Source organism: Colossoma macropomum, unplaced genomic scaffold (assembly GCF_904425465.1).
Source record: "Colossoma macropomum unplaced genomic scaffold, Colossoma_macropomum, whole genome shotgun sequence".
In the NCBI taxonomy this organism is placed as follows: Eukaryota; Metazoa; Chordata; class Actinopteri; order Characiformes; family Serrasalmidae; genus Colossoma; species Colossoma macropomum.
Window position 1 is genome coordinate 36,627,107 of NW_023494803.1, and position 24,277 is coordinate 36,651,383.

General features: G+C 39.4%; 1 protein-coding gene across 6 annotated transcripts in view; it reads left to right on the forward strand.

Annotated features, from left to right (window-relative positions):
• Positions 1–24,277, forward strand: part of ston2 (stonin 2) — a 57,919-nt gene that overhangs the window by 30,669 nt on the left and 2,973 nt on the right. For all 6 annotated transcript variants that reach the window (XM_036593066.1, XM_036593068.1, XM_036593065.1 and 3 more), the window contains 2 exons: positions 14,181–16,040; positions 21,013–21,215. In XM_036593066.1, coding sequence (XP_036448959.1) covers positions 14,181–16,040; positions 21,013–21,215 — 2,063 coding nt within the window. The remainder of the gene's footprint in view (positions 1–14,180; positions 16,041–21,012; positions 21,216–24,277) is intronic.

The following is a 24,277-nucleotide window of genomic DNA, read 5'->3' on the forward strand; positions in this document are numbered from 1 at the left end:
TTGGAAAATGGTCATGTAAAAATGTTGGTATATAAAAACCTTAAAGGAAAGATAAAAAAACAAGAAAATCATAGGATATTGGCCCTAAGCAAGAAATCCTGTTTTCTGAGACAGACCCTTGCTGTTGGGTTTTTCTGTGGCTCTATACACAGACAGTCTCACTGACCAAATGGCCTCTGAGTGCTGATGTTTGCTCTGCTGGGCTCAGTGTGATTATACACACTCCATTTACACAAACATCATGTCACACTCAACACCTGGTCCTGTTTGTTGTTGTTTGTTGTTTGTTTGTGGCTGGCTGTAAGTACCAGGTGTAACTAGCAGTTAGGTTTTGTGCTTTAAGTCTGTTTGTACAGTATTATTTGAGTGTCCACAGTCTCTGTCAGTCAGTTAGCTGTATTTCTGGACATGTGACTCAGTCTTTGCAGTTTTATTTCAGTGTCGATAGGGACAATACCGCATGTGTCCTGTGTGTGTTTTATGAGCGTGTTTGGGTGGGCACATGCGCTGAATGAAGCAGTGTATGTTTTGTGAATGAATGTGTGCTGTTGTGAGTGAGAGTGCAGGCCTGTATGTGTAGAGTGTGTTGATGCAGCTGTGCGGTTTGTGGGGGGGTGAAGGAGCATTACGTCTTTATGATAGCTTTGTATGGAAGTGCTGCATGGGGCAGATAAAGCATGCACTCTTCCAGCTGTTCTCTTTCTCTCCTGTCTGTGTTCTTTCTCCTTCTAGATCTGTCCTTTCACCGGGACAGTGTCAACAAATAGCCTTAATTAAATGTTTGAACGGGTTTTGACTGTGCAAAAGTCTTAGGAAGCTAAGAAAATGGCAGTAAATGTGTTTTAACAGGAAGATAAACGTCCAGATTTCTTTGTTTTGTTTTTAAAAATTTAGGTTAGAAGAACACAGTTATAAGACAACAGCCATTTTACATTTCATCACAAGCACACCTGATTTAATTTAAAGAGGACATCCCCCAATTTTTCACTGGAATTTCTGTATGATTCAGGTTTGTAATGAAATGGTTCATTGTAGAGAAACTTACTGTGTCTTATTTCCTTACAGTGGTGGTGATAGGAACCAGAAGTCGCAATGTCTACAGTTTTTTTATTTATTTATTTATTTTTTTAATTTACTATCCAAAACCAGCAGTGAACCTACACTTCTTCTAAATTTTTAAATGGAATGTTGATGATGGTAAAATAGTGGTAAATCTGAAAAAGTAAGTTTTTGGGAGGCTATTTTGCCATGCAGTGCCCCTCCCCAGTGAATGGATTGTTTTTTTATAGCTTTTGCTTAAAAGATGAGCTCAAAACTCTGTCTCAGACATCAGGGAGCATATTCGTAACAATAGTATAGTGTAATAAGGTTTTGTAGCTTTTTAACTCTTCAGACGTGTAGTTCCCATCACCACCACTGTGAAGAATTCTGACTCTGTGAGCAGAATGGTGCATATCACATCAAATCACTCTGAATGAGTTTGTGTGTATCTTATTGATTTAATTATGCAGAATTTTGGAAAATAGGGTCCCCATTAGTGAAAGATTGATTAGATAACACAGATCTAATTTTGTGTTTATGATTTTATGCTGCTTGTTCAGATTTACATCTCTTTAGATGTAAGATCTTTTAAGACCTTTCCACGCTACTGTATAGACTTATAAAGATTCCAAAAAACATACTTTGATACTGCCATGGATTAGCGGACATGATCGTTTCAGTGGCTGCTGGCTTCTAAGCACATGAAGCAATAGACTAGAACTGACACTCTAATGGTAGCACTTGGTATATCTGAGTTAATTTGAACTGACTAATGATGGAGGTCCATGAATTCAGTGTGCTAACACAGACAAGTGATTCTGTGGTATTTTCCACTGTGAGTAACCAGCTGACCAAAAACAGAAATGCCTATTCCTCGGCAGGAACAGAAGAATAACAGAAGAATAACGGTAATTTACACTAGTGCTTCTATAGCCATTTCATGTAGTTTTGGCACCAGGCTAGTGGTGGTGTACATTTACTTTCCCTCACTAGGTTTAATACTGCTTCAGCTAGCTGTACTGAAGCACAGACATTGGAGGCATTTGAAGTTTATAAACGTTGAAGTGGCGTCTCAAGCAACATTCAAGAGGTCTCAAAATTTCTCTCATTTCGGCAATAAACATGGCTTAAAAAGCATGCAGATAGCTGCAAACAACCTGCATATTTCATTTTTTTTGGTTTATCTGTTTTTTTCTTACTGTAAGAAACAAAGCCTGATAGGTACACACATTATGCATTTTTTGTCACAAAGCCTTCCTGTTTATTTATTTATTTTTTTATAAAAATTATTTATGGAGTCTTTGTGAGGCTCTGTGTAGTGTATTTTTATTGTTAAATTATTTAATTAATCGTCAAAACAATTGCTTGAGTACTTGATTATTAGTATAATCAATAGTCACAGCCCTGTCCTGTAACACACTATAACTGGAGCATGGCTAGGACAGCAGCCTTGACAAGATTTTAACAGTATTCCAAATGATGTGCTGCACACACAGAACATATCAACTTGTTTAATGTACAGTTCTATGCAAAAGTTTGGGTACCCCTGGTCAAATGATGTGTTTTGAAAATAAGTACACATCATCTACAGAGATCAAACTTCTTCGCATTTACAGTTTATTTGATGAATCTAACATATTGGAGGAAAAAAATAAACATAAAATTTGGCCTATGCAAAAATTATGGGACATTTTAGATTTTTATTTTCCAATATGTTGGAAAGAGCAAATAAATAGAAATTGCAGACTAAAATTTGCTGAAAAATGGCATATTTTAGTGTGTGTACATCTTCTATCCATGTATTGTATAATCTGGAACATACCCTGCATCTCATTTATTTACCTCAGACTCACATATTGCATATATGGAAATGTATGTTTGTGTATATATATATATATATATATATATATATATATATATATATATATATATATATATTGTGTGTGTGTGTGTGTGTGTGTGTGTGTGTGTGTGTGTGTTTTTGAGAGTGTGTGTTTTTGTGGCCTACGCTCCTAAGATGTGACAATAAATGTGATTTGATTGGATTTAACTTATTTTCTCAAGTCAACAAGAGGAGTGATTTGACCGAGGGTGTTCAAACTGTTGCATGCGACTGAATGAACTCAGTGAACCAGGTTGGCTGAGAACTGACCAGAGGGTACAGTGCAAATCATATGAAGTGACTCAGGCTGGTTTGTGGTGCTTGTTTCTCAGTATGCTTTTCACATATGTTAGGGTTTATTTTGGCCTTTTGAGGGTTTGTGTGTTATGGTTTAGTTCAAAAAGGTCAGCACAAGTCTGTGTGGGCTTCTGCTCATCTTTTCCACTTCTCTCAGAAATCCTTTCTACTCCTCTGTAAACAAGTTAAATGGTACTCTGCCTCTCACGTAGCACTAATCAGTTTGAAAGAGCACCGTCAGAAAGCATGCACGTTTCTGAATAGGTAGAGCATCCTGTAGTAATTCTACAGGATAGCAAGCAACTGCTTGGATGAGAGCTCATCCTGCTGTGCATGTCACACGTTTCCTCTCTGTCTGTGACCTCTGACCTCTGCACCTCCGGAGAGCCACACCTGCACCCATCCCTCAGGATAAGAGCGGCAGCCTGTTCTCACTTCTGCTTCCTCCACAGCCCTGTAGAACAGAAACCAGCCTGCTGCTGGAACTGGACACAAACTTTGGACATTGTGCTATGATGAGGCAAGAGCCGTGTCAGACATCACCGCGCATGTGTTTAGGGTATAAAATCCCTGTGATAAAATCGCAGTGCAGCACAGCCTCTCATGACTTATTGCTTTTATAAAACAGTGGCCAACATAATGTAATTATGTTGGCCATAATTGCATAATGCAATTAAAATGTAATAAAATACAACATTTTTTATAAAATACTTAAAGTTAATAATAATTGACATAAACAAGTATTTTCCCAAGAAATGTAGTTCCTTTAGAGTACGGTAACGTTGCCAAGCAACCATGGACTGCTGAATGAGCAGAAAGTTTAGTCACCCATCGCTGTAGTCATTTCATGATTTTTTTAAGTTTTTGTCATATAACAATAAACATGTGGTAACACAGCACTGTTTAATGCAAAACCTTCACTGGGGTTGAATCTCAAATGGCTCCCGGCTCCCTACATAGTGTCCTACGTAGGAATTTAAATACTGCTAAGAAATTTAAATGCAGCTAAGAAATAGTCATTTGGGACTCAGACACATCCATGAATGATTATTTGGCACTATTTGGCTGTAGAGGGCTAAAATTTCTAAACTTTCATAGCTGGCGCACTAGGAATTATGGAGCTGTTTGGGGTTTAGCCTGTGTTTGATGCTACTTCTGACTGTAGCAGGAATATTTGAAGTGTGTGACCCATTCAAGTGACATTTTTTAGACTTTTATATTGCCGTTTTACAGTGAATCATACTGTAAGTACTTTGATTCAAGCCTGTGATATTAATGATTAGGCTCAAGGCTATCTTTTAGCCTGTTAGCTAGCTGACCAGCATCGTTCTGGGTACGAACATAGTCACAGTAGGCTTTAATCACTAAACTTCTTGGTCCTTAAAGAAACAACATTTTTTTTGGAAGCTGAAATATTAGTTTGGGGTGGTTTTGCTGCGCTGCTGTTTCTGTGAATAGGGCATAATAAAAGAAGTGAAACGCAAACGTTGTCTTATCAATAAGGAAAATCAGCAGACATAAGCAGTCAGCTTCATATAGCATTCTTCAAGCCCTAATAATCAAAAGCGGATATCTTCATGCTTTCTTATTTTTCTATAGTAATTAGTGTTGATTTTAACACTTTCGCAAAATACAGCCCCACCAGTGCGATTTGTGGTGGCTGGTCCCCAGATAGTACGGTTCCATATAGCAACAGGACAGCTGTGTGCACGAGGTGGGCATCCATGGTCCAAGTATATTTTAAAGCCTGAACGAAATACTCTCCTGTGATGTGTTTCACTCACGAAAAAGGGAAAGTTTCCTCTGTCAGTGGTGCGACAAACTGGCCTAATTTGTGTTGTGAATATTTTATGCTCCATGGAATGTGTGACCACTTTATTAAATTACATGCAAAAAAGCTAATAAAAAATACCCTAGAATTAAGTATCTGATCTTGTTTGCATGTAACTTGGCCTGCTGATGACGTGGAGCTGAAGCTGCATAATCACATTCAAGAACTGCAGCTACACACATGCTAGAAGAACTTGCTCTGTGCAGACCTTTGGAGATAATTAGAACTTACTTGCAGAAGGGTTAAGGCGCTGTGAACACCAACCTTACACATTTCTATAGAAATACATGCAAATTATTCTTTGGTCCAGTGTAAAAAGAAAAACATTTAGATTTTTGGATATAAATTTAATGACCAATCATAATAGCACTTCTAATTAAATGTGTTGAACACTATACAGTCACATGTATACTGTTTCCACTATATTTTCAAATTTAAAAGAAGAAAACAATAATTTACGATGATACTAATCTGCACCACTGTACTACTTTGACACTACATACATACATACATACATACATACATACATATACACACAACACCAGTACTTTTGTTGTTAAAAAAAAATCTAACTTTTTTTGCAATAGACACATTTTGTAGCCAAAGGAGTTACAATAATGTAATATATTTACAATATATGTCATTTTAACCATTTCTATTTGTGCATTTATCATACAAAAATTCATACTCGTAAATGTTTGCTGCTGTTTACAAATGGTGTAAGAAAAAGAAAATAACTGATAAAATGGACTTCCAAAGTTTTCTAAAGACAATGACGGTATGGAAGCAGGTAGTTCAGGGTTAAAGAATGGTCACTGGAAAGAAAGAAAAACAGAGGAAGGGTTAGAGAGGTCTCAGAGCAGATTAAGGCATAAAGACCATGACTGACAGCCTGCTGGCCACCTGTTGTTTCCACCGAGGAGAGTAAGCAGTTAAGCTGGATAGTAAGTGAATCGGTTTTGCGAATACTTTTCCATGAGGCTTTAGAGTGCAACATTATCTCGACTCAGTTTTGTCATATACTGGAATACAAGGGAGGACAAAACAGTTTCTCCTCGCACAAAGTAAAATATAGTAATTATTGCACATATTACAGAGCCTAGTTGGTATACATCCTCATTCTCACACAGCAGATGATGGAAGTAACAAACAAGTTCCTTCACAAGTTCGCTGAGGTAGTAGGCCAAGATGCAGTATGTGCAGAACATATAGGCTGGATTTAATGTATGAACTGTGTAAACAGGGTTGGCTGAGGAGTGGCCCACTGCAAATATGCCTTTCACATATGTTAAGGGTTATTTTAGGCCTTTTGAGGGTTTGTGTGTTGTGGCTTAGTGGAAAAAAAAGTGGCCTTCATAAGTCTGTGTGCTTCTACAGTAGATTCAGTGCTTCTGCCTAGCTGGTTCAGTTTTGTTTTCCTTATGAACGAGCATGTCACACTTCCTCAAAAGCAGTAAGCTGATTTACTCTAAATCTCACTCCACTTCCACCTTACACTGCACACTGCAGCAGTAAAAGTGCATCTGAAAGCGGAGATTCATTGACTATTTTTGGAATGTTAGAATCAATATTATGATTGAATATAATAGTAAGAAAGTAACACTTCCTATGAAGCCTGTATGCATTGTACCTCATAAATGAAATCATAATGTGTTATGTAGTGTGATATAGTGTATGTGCCTGAGAAAGGAGTGAATGATTATTCTACTCACATGCGTGACTCATTATAAAGCAGACGTATTGACTTTATACATTCAGGTTTTGTAGAACATCATAATATCTGTTCATAAAAACATTTTAGACCAAAGAATTAAATCAAATGTTACGTGCTGAGACCTGTTGGTGCAGCCTCTGTGGTCAGCATGGTGGAGGAGGATGGAGGTGAGTGTGAAGAGGGGAGAGACTGTAGAGTGGCTGTGGCTCTGAGAGGGTGCCATTAGAAGCTGCTTTAGTGTTTCCACTGTCCCAGAATTACTCAGCTCCTCACTGCTCAGCTCTGTGCTGGAGTCCAGTTTATGGAGCAGAATCACTCTAACCTGCCAACTAGAACTGAGAGAGAGAGAGAGAGAGAGAGGGAGAGAGAGATATGAGGGGGTGGATTGACCTTAAGGTTTAAGTGGGAACCGTCAGGTTGTGTCTACAACAACAGATTGTGGATAATTAGGTCAAGGTTGTGTTTGAGTTGTGCTTTCACTGTAAATATTATTCTTTCTCTTCCTCTATAAATATGTTTCTGTTTATTTTAGAGTCCTTTCTCTGATGATGTTCTTTGTGCTTGTTGAAGTAATATTTCTGATTTTCATTTAGGGAACGGTCTGTTTATCTTTCTAAAATAATGCTTGACTTTCTATAGAAAACATTTTGAGATTTTGTACATTGAAAAATGCTACATAAAAACTGTTGTTATTATTACTATTATTATTACTATTATTATTATTATTATTATTATTATTATTATTATCTTCACCCCCCCCCAAGTAGCTTTGCTTGTATTGGGTTGTAGTATGGTGGTCCAAGCAGGATTTTACAGTTTCTGAATACTTATTGTCTACATCAGAGGGTCGGCAACATGCGGCTCTTTTACTGCCCTGTTGTGGCTCCACAGCAGAATCAGATTTGTAGGTAAAAATAAAATAATCCTCTTTTGCAGTAAAATAAAGCTCTGCTGATCGTTCAGCACAGTTTAACAGTAAATGATCTTAAACGCTGGAGTTAGTGTGTATCTGCTAATTCACCCTTTAACCCTGAAGATTGGCGCACAGTTACTGAGCAGCTCCTGCGCTGTACTAACTGTGTGGAGCAGACTCTTCTCTGACAGAGCGGTAAAGACGTTTTTTTTTTTTTTATTTCATTACAGTAAACAGATCTGTTTGTGCTGTGACGTTTTAAAGGAGCTGTAAAAAAGAGAGACAATAAGTGCTGTTACTGCCCCCGGAGCAGTTACATGACTGAGTCAGAGACAGCGTGAAGTGGACGCATGGCTGTTCTTGGATAAGAATCACTGTACTTATTTGAAATGATTCATCAAACTTGTTGTGTCTCTGATTATAAAATTTGCAGTGAGCAATTGTTCTAATCAGCAGATAATTTAAAGTATTTCAACAGATGTGACTGATTTCTGAGGAAGAGCTCTTTTAGCTTCAGTTTCAGCTTTAGTGTAATACCTGACATTATACTAAAACAGCTGTAATGTATTTATTATTAACATTTTTCACATATTAGTAGTAAATGTTCTATCTGAACATCTTTGTTGATGCAGTTGGTTGTAGTTTAGGCAACAAATTTTATCTATAATTCTACACACAATGAACAAATACTTGAGTATTTGAATTATTTAGGCCAACACTGTATCTGCAACTACCTGTTGCAAAGCATCCCGCAGGACGAGAGACAGAGGGAGGGGAAGAGAAGCAGAAAGATAGGAAGAGATTGAGACTTGCACACTTACTGGGGGCAGTAGGGGCAGACAAACAGGCATCTACATGTCTCAGCTCGGCTGTGCAGGCAACTTTGTGGCCAGCGGGTCACATGACCTGCTGCTAGCTCCTGCGGTGCAGAATTGAGCTGTTTAGTGCGAGTGAACCATCTGCTCTTTCTTCAGCCCCTGCACTGCTGAGCCTAACCCTAACACACCGGTAAGTCTCTCTCTGGCTCCGCTCACAGCAGCTCTGGAGGACTTTGTGTTTTCTTCTCCCCCTGGATACCTTCATAACGGAGGGATGAATTACTGCTTTATCTTCTTTGCGTGAGTTCGTTCGCTGCTGTCAGCATGGAGATATTGCCTTTGTCTTGAGCGCACGTAGAGGAGGGAAGTTGTTCAGAAGTTTCTGTTTCCTTTCATCACTGCTTTATTCCTCTTTGGCAGTGGGAATTAGCGTGCCTTTTTTATGCTGACAGGGGAAATTAGCATCAGACGTTGGAGTCTGAACTTTCAAGACTGAAGAGATGTGAGTTTTTTTTTTTCCTTCATTGTATTCTTGAGGGTCATTTTTGTATAATTTATTAACATTATGTATGTTTTAAATTCAAAGCTGTGATGCTGTGCAAGGTAAAGAGATTCAGAGTGTTCGGTGCTCCTGAAATGCCATAGAGTTGGAGTTCATTGTTGTTGTGGTAAGAAATACCCACAGAAGCTGGTGCTTAGTAACAGGCAGTTGCCTTAGTGCTGGCTGATTAGACCCCCTGTTCAGTACCCCCAGTGTCCTCCTAAAGTCCTACTATAGCAAGACAAAAGTTTAAAAAGAGGACGAGGGGAGAAAAGAAGTGGGACGCGGGTTGGTTTACTAACATTTCTGTCATTGCAACCTGTTTGAAACTGGATGAACCTTAATGTCTGCTGCTCATCGAGCCTCAGATCTCATCCTCCGGCTCTCCTGCTGTATCTTTTGTTGGAACATGAAAAGGCTTGTTTGGAACTTCTGCAGAATTCTCTTTGTACAGTAGTTCACATTTTTCTGTGCCGCTGACGCTTAGTAATCTTCTTAGCCACTCCCTCGCACTGATAAGAGTCCAGGCTGGAGACTTTGAAGGTAAATATGAGACTCATGTTGTTTGCCAGATTGCATATTAAGTGAAGGTGTCACTGGGCTCATTGTGCTCTTTTTTGTGCCGAGTGTTTAAAGTTGCACCGTAGGGATTGGATGGTAGTGGAAATTTAGACCAACGATTATCATCTGCAGAATTGTCTCTATAAAAATCATCATTCTAATCCAAATTCCTCACAGAGAACCACATATGAGCACTACAGAGCTATTTTCCTGACTGTAATGCAAGTACCATATGATTACAATCCGGGCTATCTTCTTATATCGCTTAAAAATACATAATGATAGCTATATTTTGCACAGGCGGCAGGTAACGCTGTTTACATCCAGTGGATCTCCATGTTCATTTGGTTGGAAACCAAAAAAAAAAAAAGATTGCCAAACTGGTGCATTGGTGCCCTTCTTCTGGACTGACGTGTTCACTTTCCTCAGGAGAGAAGATCTCTTGTACTGGAGTTTCTTTGTTTCATTTGCATACAGGTGTGTGCAAAAGTTTAGGCACCCCAGTAATTTTTTTGTAGTTGTGTTGAAAATAAGTTAAAACATCCTCTACAGAGAACACGTTTGAACATTTAAATGCACAATTACCACCATTACTATTTATTCGCTGAATTTAACATATTTTTTCCAATATGTCAGCAAATAAATAGAATATGTGCGCTAAAAAATCTTTAGAAGACACTTTACTGTAGGGTGCTGTTCATAAGGCTACGGAACACCTTCATAAGATTGTCAAGACAACTGAAGTAACTCTACATACATGTTTATTAATGGTGATTCCAATAGGCATCATTTGTTTTAAAGGTTACATTTGCCACTTTTGATCAAAGTTAGCTGAAGTAGCCTTTATGACAGATGATGCCTACTGGAATAAAGGTTTATAAACATTTATGTAGGGTTATGTCAGATGTCATGACCTGCTTATGTAGGTGTCATACAGCCTTATGAACAGTACCGTACAGTAAGGTGTTAACAATCTTTATTCAGCTATGTTGCTCTAAGGAGTAGTTATGCTCTCTTTGTAATGAAACATGCAGGTGGTGGCTCTTTAAGTTCTGACAGTGTCCACAATATGCTCAGAAAAGTGTATTCTGATGTAATTTATCACGATAACAGAAAAATACTGTCATATTGCCCACCTCTGTGTGTAAGTTTTACCATACAGTGGATGTGTTAACTTATTTTCAATTCACAAAACATCCAATTTGACTGGGGGTTTTCAAACCTTTGCATACAGCTACATACAGCTCCCATTCAAAGTATGTAAGTGTGTAGTTAATTAGTTGGTGATGTTCTGTTTGTATGAGCTGTAAACAAGTGCAGTATTTTCTGTTGTATATGTTTTTGAACTAATCGTAGATTCGAGCTGGGATTTCTAGTCCTACACCTAATTCAACTCATTAACTAATTAACAAGCTCCTCATTGGCGGGGTGGAGTAGGGAAAACGCAGTAATGTGCAGAGCATGGGGTCACCAGGGCTGGGATTGGGAGCCCCTGAATTAGAGAGATTGTACAAAGGGAATGGTTAAATAAAGGTGAAGTAATAAAAAAACATTGGATGAGAAAGAGAATGAAGAAAGATCATTTGACTAACATCAGCACTTAATTTATTAAATGCACATTTATTAAATGATTGTGGTATTCGGTAACGTCAGATATGGCCCAAGGACATAGTAGTGCATGACTTTGCTGTGTGCCAGAGCACCGTGGTGACTTTAAACAAAATGCAACACGCCCCACAAGTGCACACAAACAGGGCAAAAAGCAAACATGTAATGGTGTAAGGGGAAAGGACTTACCTTTGTGTGTTATTGTGTTGAAGAGAGCAAATTCACTGGCAGTGTTCGTGGACCTGAGGTACAGAATGCCGGTGCCTAGCAACAGGTGAATCTTTTTTCTAATTTGGCAGCAGAGAGATGCATTCAGAGTGCTGGAATGGCCAAGAGATTCAGCTTAGTTTCAGAAAGCCCTGCAACCGCTGAATTCATGCTGGAAGGGGCCTCTCCTCTGGAGAGAGAATCCACATTCATATGAGCTGCTTTGTGCCAGAGGTAGACACAAAAAATATTCACTGTTATGAGGCCAGTAGAATTTTAATCAGTTTGCTTTACATTTACAAACGGTACTCACATTCATAAAGTTACTGGAACTTTGCTTTGGTTTTCCTTTGGGCTGAGTGTACAGTGACCCAAAAAGTATTTGGACATGTGTGCCGGAGTTAATTGTTAGGATATGAAATGTCGAGTCAAGTCTTGTTTATTTAACACATCGTTCCAATACTGCAGTTTTTTTTAAACAAAGTGTTCTTTCTAAAGGTGGCTGCTGTATTTCAGATTATTAATGTTTAAGCAGATTCTTTGCAAACTTCTGCAGGTTTGCATCCTGGATGTCTTTGTACACTTTAATAATAATAATAATAATAGTGATAATAATAATACATGACATTTGTGTAGCGCTTTTCTAGGACCCAAAGATGCTTACAGATTACAGTTAGTGGCACAAGGAACAAATACATAACAACATACAAACAGATGACACAGCAGAGACAGAGATACATATTCACAGCACAGATGACGAACTGACATGAGCTATAATAGTTTAGGATAGAGGAAGATTGTATGCCAGACGGATGTTCTGACTTCTGAGTTTATGATTCTGTTAATTTACACAACACTTTACAGGAGTTCTAGTGCAGTTTGACTGGAGTTCCGCTCCAGGTTTTCTCCACACATCAGTTTGATGTTGTGCTAAAGGTGATTTTTTTTATTCCTCTGAATCAAATATCATTATCATTACGAACCAGCGTCCTAAAATGACCCGCATGCGCACATCCTACTCAGTAACGTCACGTGACTAACAAGCAGAACGAGCTTTCGCTGCAAAGATAATTAACTCTGATCAGCTCTCAGCTGAACCATATCCGATCTAGGCTCACATATGAAAGTTGCTTAGATCGGATTTGAAAAGATCAGATTTGCGTGTCCACACAGCCCTGAAAACATCAGATCTGAGTCACATTAGGGCAAAAAATCAGATTTGTGCCACTTCAACCTGGTAATGTGAACGTAGCCATTTAATTTCAAGTTTACTAGTGGTTATTGGTTGGATATTAATTACAAATTGGTTGATTTTACTAGCCAGTCTTTTTGTTTTTTGTTTGCAGCATGAGTGCTCTTACCTGGCTTATGTTATTTACCTCCAAAAATCTACCAAAATCTGCTGTGATTAGAATCCACCGATTTTGGCTGATTCTAATCGCTGTCCCCTGCTATTTTTATTTTTTATTCGTCTGGTTGGACCAGCCATATGAAATCTTTGCGCACGCTTTTTGAGCAGTTAGCATCAGCTTCCCTAACACTTAATCTAGCAAAGTGTGAATTTGCAAAAGCTACTGTAACATATCTGGCAAAGCAGGTAGGCGGAGGTCACATGCGTCCATTATATGCTAAAGGTAGCGGATATTGTGAAATTCCCTACTCCAGCCACAAGGCGTGAGTTGTGGCGGTTTCTAGGCATGGCTGGGTGCTATAGGGGGTTTTATAGAAATTTTTCCACTGTTGTTGAGCTTCTTACTAAAATACTCAGCCCCTCCATACCGTTTCAGTGGTCCTCTGACTGTGAACATGCCTTTCGACGTGTGAAAGTGCTTTTAAGTGAGGCGCCTCTTCTTATTATTACAAGTGGATGGCTGCGGTATAGCGGGATGTGTGTTACTACTCATGTAAATGTAACAAAAATCAACTCAGTTATTCAACCATTGAAAAGGAAGCTTTAGCCTTACTTCTAGCACTTCAGCATTTTGATGTGTATGTTGGATCGAGCGGTTTGCCAATCAGAGTATATACTGATCACAACCTTTTGGTGTTTTTATCCAGGATGTATAATAAAAATCAACGTTTGATGAGGTGGGCCCTTTTAATACAAGATTACATGCTGGATATTACACACAGGAAAGGTGTTCATAACGTGGTGGCAGATGCTCTTTCTCGAGCGTAAACTGTTAGTGAACAGTGTCTGTGGGTTGTCATTGTTTTGTATGTAACCCGCAAACTAACGTTGCTCCCTTTTAAGGGGGGGGGGGCGAAGCTAAAGTTATATGTTGTGATCACTCTCTCTCTTCATGCCTGTGAACAGGAAATCTTTTAGAAACCAAACATCTGACCAAAAGGTGGACATTGCATAACTGTCCAACTGAAATAATTGAATGGCCTTCCGTCTCTTACAGGATGTCGCTAATGTGAGGGAACTATATATAAATATTTTGTATGTGTGCTGCATTTTGATGGTCTCTGCTTTCTCCCAGTGAGGCAAAATGCCTTTCAGCTCCTTCGTTAGTTCTGCTCATTAGTTCAGTCACTCTGTATCTCATTAAGCTTGTTTCAATGATGAGAAACAAATAAACACTCAGGACGGTTCGAGCGCAGCAGGAGTTGTCAGCCGTCTTGTCCGTGCTTCCTGAAAGATGAAACGCAACAGCTGAAGACTAGAAGCTTCCCTATAGATACTTTCTGTTGGGAGATTTTTTGAAAAGTGTGAATTGGCTGTGGTCTGTACTCATGTTAAACTTTTATGTATGTTTTGCAGATTCGTCTGTTTGCCAAGAGGATGAGGGAATGAATATGGATACACTGAACTGGACAGCCAACAATTCGCACACAAACGGCCAACCGTACATCAGCTCCAGCCGCTTTGCCAGCTGGGTAACCTTTGATGATGATGAGATGCCAGACAAGCATGTTTCAAAACCATCCAACATCAAGCTCGACAACCTCAACAATTCTCCGTTACAAGATGCCAACAGCAACCTAATTATTTCACCCATCCGGAACCAAGGGACAGACAGGCACATCCTGGACTTAACACCAGATAGTACCCACCCTGTGTTTGGCTTGGATAGTCCGTTGTTGAACAGCAGCACTCCTTACACCAAGAAGAATCCTTTCCTGGACGAGGAGTTCTCAAACGTGCAGCCTTCCCCTATTAATCCATTCAGTGCCTACTTTAACAAGACTGAGCTGAAGTCGTCTGAAAGCAATGGGTCAGAAAATGCTTTCTCCTTCAGTCCCTCTGTTTTTGAGCCCCAGCCTGCTGATATCAAAAGGGAATCCCTCCTGCTCTTCTCCTCTGATAGTGACTCTGCTGGAGGGCATGACCTTTACCCCTCAGGTCCTCCTGCAGATGATCTGGATCAGTTCAGAAACATGCAGATCTCTGACCCGGACCAGGTAGGCAGTGCCACTTTACCCGATGACTCTGTGGATGCAGTGGACGAGGACGAAACTCCTCATCAGCCGGCTCACATGGCTCCGCAGAATGGCTGGCCCATGCTGCTGCGCATCCCAGAGAAAAAGAACATCATGTCCTCTCGGCACTGGGGGCCCATCTTCGTCAGGCTGAGTGATGCTGGCCAGCTGCAGCTTTTCTATGAGAAAGGCTTGGAGAAACCCTTCAAGGAGTTCCAGCTGAATGCCCAACTTGAGCTGTCCGACCACAAGCTCCAGAACTATGAAGAGAATGGCCGTGTGCATACCCTCAGCTTGGACCAGGTGGTGTACAAGGAGAAGCGCAAGATCCAGCCCAAGGTGACCGTGGTTCACATACCTGTGAAAGAGCAACTTGTAAAACTTGGGACCATCGACTACCAGGACTTCCTGAGCTTCAGGTACGCGTTGCAGGAAAAGCTAGTGGGCCTATCAGTGGACACAGGCTCTATCGATTCATCTGTATCCTACTCCGAGGAGGAGATTCAGGTTGAAGTGGTAGATAGTTTTTATGGAGTTCTGTCTAAAGGGGACAACCGTATTCTCGAGCAACTGGTGACGACCCAGGTCAACGTGCTTGCGTTCCTCACGGGCTCACCACTATGTCGCATTGGGCTCAACGACATCCAGGTCAAAGGAAAAGAAGTGGTATCCCGGCATGACATCATTCCAAACACAACCACACGGTGGATTCGTTTGCAAGATTGTAGACTGCATGAGTGCGCAGACCAGTCGGAATTTGACGATTCCAGGATCATTGCCTACGATCCCCCGGCTGGACGGCGATTTGAGCTGCTGCGTTTCCGGACAGCTTACGCGGAAAAGACGCTCCCCTTCACTCTGAGAACGGTTGTCAGTGTACGCGGTGCTGAGGTGGAGCTCCAGTCGTGGTTGGTGATGTCGACAGGCTTCTCGTCCAATAGAGACCCTCTCACGTTGATACCATGCGAAAATGTGGCTGTCCGATACCCCATTCCAGATATATGGGCCAAGAACTTCCGCAAGGAAAGCGTGACTGGAGAGAAGTCCCTCAAGGCACGCTTCAATAAAGGAGCCAGCTTTGGTTCCACTAGCAGTTCCGGCTCAGAACCAGCTATGAGGGTCACCCTGGGCACCGCTAAATATGAGCAGGCCTTCAAATCTGTGGTGTGGAGGATCAGCCGTCTGCCAGACAAAAACTCCGGTAAGGGCTAACTACCTTATTATGGCAGCTTGTTTGAAGGTGACTGTAGCTACTGTACAGGAAAGTTGCCAAGGGGGAAAATTCTTCTCTGAAATGCCAGCCCTAGTTTCAGGCACAAAAAAAGGAAAACACACTGTTTCACTGGGAAAAGGTCACTAAGTACAGTAGTGGAGTCATTCGTTGTAGAAAACTGACTTTGCTGCCAAACATGATATTATTTCTGACGTGACCACATGTTAATTGCAGCAGTTTGCGGCAATAATGAAAACATGTTGGTAAATGAAGGTTACAAATTATGTGTAATGAGTTGCTGCAACCCAGTTGTGGTTTCTGATTAAGTGTCTCACAGATTATTTGGTACAGCAAGATCCAGCAGTACTGTGCAGAAGTCACCCTTCATTTATTTAATTTATGTCAAAATGGCGAATTTAGTTATTCATGTTTCAGCATCAGGGAAAAAAAGCTGAGAACATGTATTTAACAGAGAGAAAAGAGCCTCAGCAGCTGATTATAATATTAAATTCAGCCACAATAAAAAATGTGCTTATATTTATCAGCTTCTTTTTGATGAATTCTGCTGAATCGTCTTCCACATTTCCAAAGTTCAGCGTTAGAAGTTGGTTGTATTTTCTGCTTCTCACCATCCAAGTAGTCCCAAACACATTCAGTGATGATGTGGCCAGTCTAATGTCCTGGAAACACCAGCAGCTTCTTTGTTTTCCTTTTCTCAGTGAGGCTTCTTGACAGCTACACATCCTTTCAGACCCATAGCACTGAGTTGTCTTCTCACAGTGGAAAGATGGACAGAAACACCTGTGGATGTTTTCAGATTTGAAGCAGCTTGATTTTCTCCTCTCTCTCATAGATGAAACCTTTATCGTTTTTTATAGTTTTAATCATCTTCCAGATCTAACATGATTGCTAGGAATCCCATTTTCCTTTTTATCTGTATATTTAGATTTTAAGTAATGTTTTTCACTTATTTTCTTTGACTATGATGGAGTAGAATATCTTTTCTCAAACCTCTCCAGAAGTATCTCCTTAAAATGAGTAACTTGATGGCCATTTTGACTGGACAGTTAATAAATGAAGTGTGGGTTTCACTTTTGCACAGTGCTGTTTATTTAGTGTATTAAAGCATTTTACCTTCAATAGGAGGGGTCTCTTTTGACTTATACCGTTCACCCACAGGGCACAAGTGGTCACTCAGTGATTTACTGTCCATGAAAACAATGTAATCCATATGCCACTGTCTTTTGGAGTTGCTTGAGAGATGTATGACGTTGAAGAATAGAGTTCAGCCAGCTGTACTGTACTGTCTCTGATTACATGCTTAGTGAAATAACAGAATAATAGATGCTCTTAATGCTATGAGCAGTAAACTCCAGACTCCTAATCCTGAAGGAAAATATTTTCTTCAGTTTTTGTACATTTTTCATACAAGTTTTTATCTTTGAGCCTTGAAAAATCATTTTATTTCCCTTCTACCTGTTGTCAGAAGTGGTCCTCCTGTGGTAAGTGACAGACTAAATAACACACCTCCATTGTCAATGTATAGTAATTGAAATAAGCGTAAGGAAATGCCTTTCCTTTGTAATATCTTCATTTGTTACTCTGCTAACTTATACAAGGTCTGTATTTTTCATCATCAGCCTTAATCTGGTTTTCATCATCTATAAAGTGGTGTAACCTTTCTCTCTCTAAATCCCTGTGTTGATTCCATTTAGTGTAAGGAATTAGAGATGAGCAGTTATGATAAAGCTGCACTCAAAGAACTAAATTCTTTACCTCAATTTAATTGAATTATGGAATGTATTTCATTCAAAATAAGATGGCCCAGTTTTGTTGATTCAGCATAGTTTACCAAGCTTAATCTGCTATCAGGGTTGGTTTGTCACTGTAGCGCCCTGTTAGTTTAGAACCACACTCAGTAATAGAAAATGTGGTAATGCCAACAATAACAAAGCTGGGCAATTAATTTAAATATAGAATGTAAACATTTACCTGATGGGAGGGGCTAGGAGGAAAGACAACAAAGAGATGAGAAAAGGAACAAGGAAGAAAGACATGCCCTGTGTACAAATAGACAATAAAATGGTGTAAATATAAGAAATCCTCATTCAAAGTGTACGTGAAATGTGAGTAATGTGGCATATGTTCTATTTTGAGTACACAAGACTTAATAAATTAAATCTTTTGAATATGTCTTGTGATGCCAGGTGGAAATCCCACAAGACATGGAAAAACATTTTTTTTTCTTTTATTTGACTTGATTGACTAATTAAACTCTTGAGATATTACGTTTTTCAACGCTAATGCCTTAAGTACATTTTAGAAATGCTTCAATTCAGTTAATCTCAACTTAATTTGTTTTCTTAACACATACAAGAGTCAGTTGAGTGTGTATTGCTCAATACAGTGTCAGTAACATCTCTACTATGTTTCAGTCATGCCTCATTCACTGTGAATAGACACTGTTGATCAGTGAGGTAGACTAGAAGGATTTCTAATGTACTCTACACAAATTTGAACCACCAGACTGCTGGCTGAGAAAACATGCTAAAATATGGTGTGTGCGCGCTGCTGCGAGTCGCCCTGTAAAGCCTGAAATAATCATTCAACAGTCAAAGGCATTCAGTCTGATTTGGTTGAAGTTCAAACCATGTCATATGTCTTTATGTATTAACTTATAAACTTGTAAAACTGTTTAATTAGAAGAGCAAAAGAGAAAAAAAGCTGATTTGACAGAGCAGAGTCAGAGGGTCCAGTACTCGGACGCTTACATGTTTGAGATGATTCATCAAAGTTCATGGAGTCTCTGTATAATACCAAACTCTTACTTATTTATTATTGTTGTCCAATAATTTAACACTCCAACATGTGATTTCTTAGGCATCTTTGCTCTTTTAGCTTGAGTGGCCATGTGGAAAGCAGTGTGGTTTGTTGCGCTCTGAGGAGAGGTGACATGGATGCTCGGAGTGAATTTATGATACATTCATCTAAATCAACTATAATTTATTTATCTTTAAGATATTAAGATTTAAGCATCAGAATAATAAATAGAGAAACGAATATCAGCATAACAAAGGAATACTTAAGCAAGTTATTCAGGCCAAACCTACTTTTAAACTTTCACATACAGATCACAACCCTGAAGTCTTGCATTTCATGGACTTGTGCCCTGCGATTTCTTCTTTTAGAACAATATTGCATTCCAGTTCATATGAGCTGGTGTAGAAGCCACTGATTATTCAGCACAGCCTTTCTATTCTCTTGGCATATGCTTTCAGCTCTGTGTGGGTATTTTGCGTCAAAGGCCAGTGCTCCAGGCCTTTCACTAGCTCATCAGCAGGGTTCCCTCTGCACATGTCTGATTGGTTGGACAAAGCCTTAGCTGTCATTATTCATTAAGTCACAAACTCATTGGCTTTCTGTTTCCTTTGTGTGCCCCCTACACAAACACACTCACACCCCACCACAGCCACACATAGTTGCCACCAGGCCTTTCTCGTTTTATTTAGTTTTTGTTTTTGTTTTTTTCTCTCATAGTTATGATGTAATTTTCTTCAATTAAAACTTAAGTGCTACTATGATGATGACGATGATGATGCAAACTATTTTGTTGTTGTTCATTTGTTTGAATAGTGAGGTTCTAATTGAAAAATGCTTTAACTTTTATGTGGTTTTCTGAACAGACTGAATCTAGTCTTAGGCTGAATCCCCAGTGAGAGTGCAATTTAGGCTGGGACCACACTTAATATGTCTGGGAAGCTGGCCCATTATTGTAACGTCATGGCGCAGCCTAGACATGCAGGAATCCCACTTCTAACAGGAGAGACTCTTACAGTCCCTTTAGCAGAGTCTCAGGGAGACCCTGTAGTGCACAGCTTGGGTTTTTTCTGCTCTAACAAACCTGATTCAGCTCGTGAAGGGCTTGGTAATTATCTGATGAGCTGAATTTGGGGTGGTAGTGCAAAGAAAGCAGTTCACCGTGCAGTGCAGCGTCCTCAGGAGTAGGGTTATGAAGCAGTCCTGAGATGAACTGTTTTCACTTTAATTTGTTTTTATACGTATAGAAATAGCAGCCAAAATAGTTGATCAGTCACGACATGTTTGGTGTTAAGTTCACCTCTTTGGTTTTAAACTGGAGCTACAAGGCTAACATGGCTAAGTATGGAACAGCTAGTATACCCCACCAGCCACCAGTCAGCATTGTGTTAACTTGCCCTAATGCCTAAAACACACCTGAATAATTACATGCTTGCATTAAACTGCGTCAAAAAGTTAAGTAATCTCAAAGAGATTTAATTATGTGGTTTCTCTCAATGCGTGACACACTGTCATCTATGAAAGTGGACAAAAGTACAGTCTTGCTTTATTTTACAGTCCTCTGTAGTTTACTGAACGCTTTGTGAGCAAATATCTGGAAACTTATTGTGATTATCAACAGTGTTAAGGTTAAAACGTGTGAAGTTAAGGTTAGGTTTAATGTGTAAGTTTTGGTTTAGATTTAGTAGAATTTGTGACATTCAAATTAAAGTTCAGTTGTATTTAATAGATATTTAGTTGAATGTTAGTTAAAAACAAGGTGAGCATCTACAGGAGACTCTCAAAACAAAGTGTTACCAAATTAAGGCTTCAGGGTGGCTGCTACTGTATATTTTTAACTATTTGGCAATACTTTACTTGAACTATGCTGCATAACATTGACAAAAACGTGATAAACATGCAGTTACTTGTAAAGGTAGCATGACCATGTTGTATTACTGGACAAAATCCTTTATGACAGCTCACCATAACATAAGACATCTACCATGAAATGTTTATGGCATGATTATAACAATGTTATGTAGCGAAAAAGTGCACTTATTTGCAATTGTATATTCAGGAGGAAGAATAATGCAGAGAGTTTTGTTTGAGTGAGTCTCAGGCCGTCAGTAAGTGTGTGTTTGGTTTGTTCTGTGTTCACCAGCGCTAGGCCACCCTCACACCTTTTTCTGCCGTCTGGAGCTGGGCTCTGACTGGGAGGTGCCGCGGAAGTTCCAGTGCCAGGTGGAGGTGGAGTTTGACATGCCTGCTGCTTCTGCCTCAAAGGCAACGGTTCGTTCACTGTCTGTGGAAGGGAGGACTGAACTGAAGAAGTGGATCACTTACAAAGCACACTATTTCTACCAGGTACTGTTTGTTTGTGCGTGTGTGTGAGTCACACTGGGCACTGCAGGGTCATAAAGTCCTGACTCTGTAGGGAAGAAACTGAGAAATATTATATATAATATAATATATATAGGGCTTATTATTATTATTATTATTATTATTATTATTAAGTAGTTTTATTATTATTGTTATTATTATTACATTAAGTAGTTACATAAAACAGATTTGAGACACATATAACCACACGTCCTGATATAGTACAAAAACAGTATTGTGTCAGTGTGTGTGGTGTTGACATTGTAAATAAAGTTTTGTTTGCACTGCTGCCGTCCCCACCCATGAGACGTCCTGACTAATCAGTCAATATACAATAAACGCCCTGTGAAGGTGCTGCATTTGGTGCACATTTGGTTGCATTAGAGAGATTTGCGTGCCCTTTGGGGATGGGGGCAGTTCGTGCTAAACTTCATCAGCCATCTGACAGTGTGACTGGACGACAGGCAGTCACCCCGCAGCAACCTGCTGTCTCAGCTGCCAGAGCTGTTTTCCCTGCTGCAATCCAAACATGTCATTAAGGTGGCTGGAGCTGTCTCCCACAAGCATCTGCTCCCATTACCTCTCATCAGCCTTACAGAGGGAATCAGCTCCTCCGTCGCTGCACAGGAGCGCTTTAAAAACAGCTAGGGGGACGAGCAGGACTTTCCCTTTTACACCACTGCAGGCCCGGGGGAGAGGGGAGAGACGGAAACATTTTTAGCACAAGGTTGATATTTGTGTGACAAAAGCTGAGGCCTGGCAGCAGGTGGTCCTCACCTGAGGGAGGTACAACCCCTGAGAGAGGGGCCATATTGCAGAGGGTTGAGCTGCTGGAGTATGTGTGCATGTGACATTGCTGACCAGGCCACTTTTCTTGTCTCAGGCTGAATTCTTTTTACTTTTAAGACTGTATTCATGGCAGATTTCCCCACTCAGGGCCAGTATCTACAGTCTTAAAGGAATAGTTTATTAGCAGTAAAATCTAGTTGCTGGTTTCTACGAATGTGACAAACAATTTTTCTTTTTACGCTGTTAATGCATTTCCTAGTTTAGATTCAGTTCCGTTCAAATCATCCATACTAGTGTAGGCTGTAATACTGTTGCTAGTATAGAATCCAGAATCGTAGCTCTCTCAATCAAATAAGCTTTTGAATGGCTTCTGAAGCCGTATGTTCAGCAGACTCCTCTGGACAGTGTGTACAGGAGAAATATAGATAAATCAACAAGCAGCAAACCATCAAAAGCAACAGGAAACTGAAGCTCCAATTCTCCTCTAGAACCTCCACTGTTACAAGAATCCATGAGCTGTATGAATGAGAGTGAGATCCTACAATCATGGTTGAACCACTGACTGTATATACGATATTTGTTTTATATACACTCATTGGTTGGAACATGCAAATGCTGTTGCTCTCACTGGACTTCGGTGATGACATTTGGAAACTGTTCACTCTGCACTGTTAGAAATAAAAGTTCTGTGCAGGTACATTTTTCATTCATCAATGTACAAACAATGTAAATGTTCCCTCAAAGGTACAACAGTGGTTTTAAGGTCTGATTGTGAACCTTAAATTAGTTTTTCCAGGTTAAAAGTTTGTATTTGTCCCTTTTTTTTATAACCTAATGTTTTAAAACAGAACAATAAAATAAAAGCCTGGAGACGAGACGGGGTGTGTGGAGTCAGTACAACTTAGAAAATATAATTTCGGTGGATTATGGTTCAGTTATGTTCCCTGACTAAAGGTACTGAGATGTACCCTTGAGGGTCCCTCCCCAGTGACAAGAGGGGCACTGCCCCAGTGACAGTTTAGTACCTTTATTTCTGAGAGTGTGTGGAAATCTGTGTTTTTCATGTTGAGATTCAAAGTATGGTTAATAAATTATTGAAAGCAGTAGATACATTCTTATTTTGTTCACTCATTTAGCTATAACAAAGTGCACTGCTGTTTAAATGGAACAGAATCAAATTTCAGCTACCAAGACAAATGTGATTAAATTAAGATTCACATAATAATGAGAGTAATTGTGAGTAATTATTTTATTGGTTGACAGCTGGATGCAAAAGTTAAATTACATGTTTTTTCATTTTCTAAGTGAAATTAAGTCAACACATCCTCTACAAATAACACACTCTAATATGGCATTTTTTGCTCATTTGAGTGCTCAGTTTCTTTTTAAAAAGTGAAACATAAACTATTAAATGTGCCATAACTTTTGCACAGGCAATATTGTTAAATTCATAACCTTGTACGTTAAATTCAGAAAATAAACAGTAATTGTGCATTAAAATGTGCAGAAACATGTTCTCTGGGTGTGTTAACTTATTTACACTTAGAAAATCAACACAAATGTATAATTTGACCAAGAGCACCCAAACCTTTGCATACTGCTGTATGTACTTACCTGTTGGACCAGGTGTTAACCTCCTCAACTCGTTGAGACCGCCGGTGGTTCCAAAACGTACTTCATCGTATTCTTCATAACTTTCATATTTCATAAGCTATATTCAAAAGGTGGGGGTCATATGAGAGCTGGAACTGTCTTCTTTCCAGTCAGATAGATGGGTGATGTAATTTTAAACCCTTATAATAAAAGAAGCTGAACTCTCAATTTTTTTTTCTACTGAAAGTCGACCCGTTTTTCCATAAATCTGAGCTATAAACTATAAACAGATGGCGTCTCTTCAGTGATCTGCTCTGTAAACATTATTTTTATAAAATAATACAAAGAGCGTCTAAGATTTTTGGCTTTCAGCAGTAAATTTTAGCAATATGTTTATGATATGTAAATTGTAAACATATAGCAATATGTTTATGATCACAAAACACGTTCTGTTAATTTGAGGGGAGCTTTAAAAAAATAAATAAATAAATAAAAATTTACATTTATTTCATGCAGTTACTGAATAATTAGCCTTACGATTTGGTCATGTAAAATCAGATGGACAAACCAAAATATACCCTGGAGAATTCTATCCAGTCTTTTTCATGTTTCAATTCTTCATTGCAGTTTTCTTTTCTCTTTGAAGTGATCGCCCTCTGGTGGGA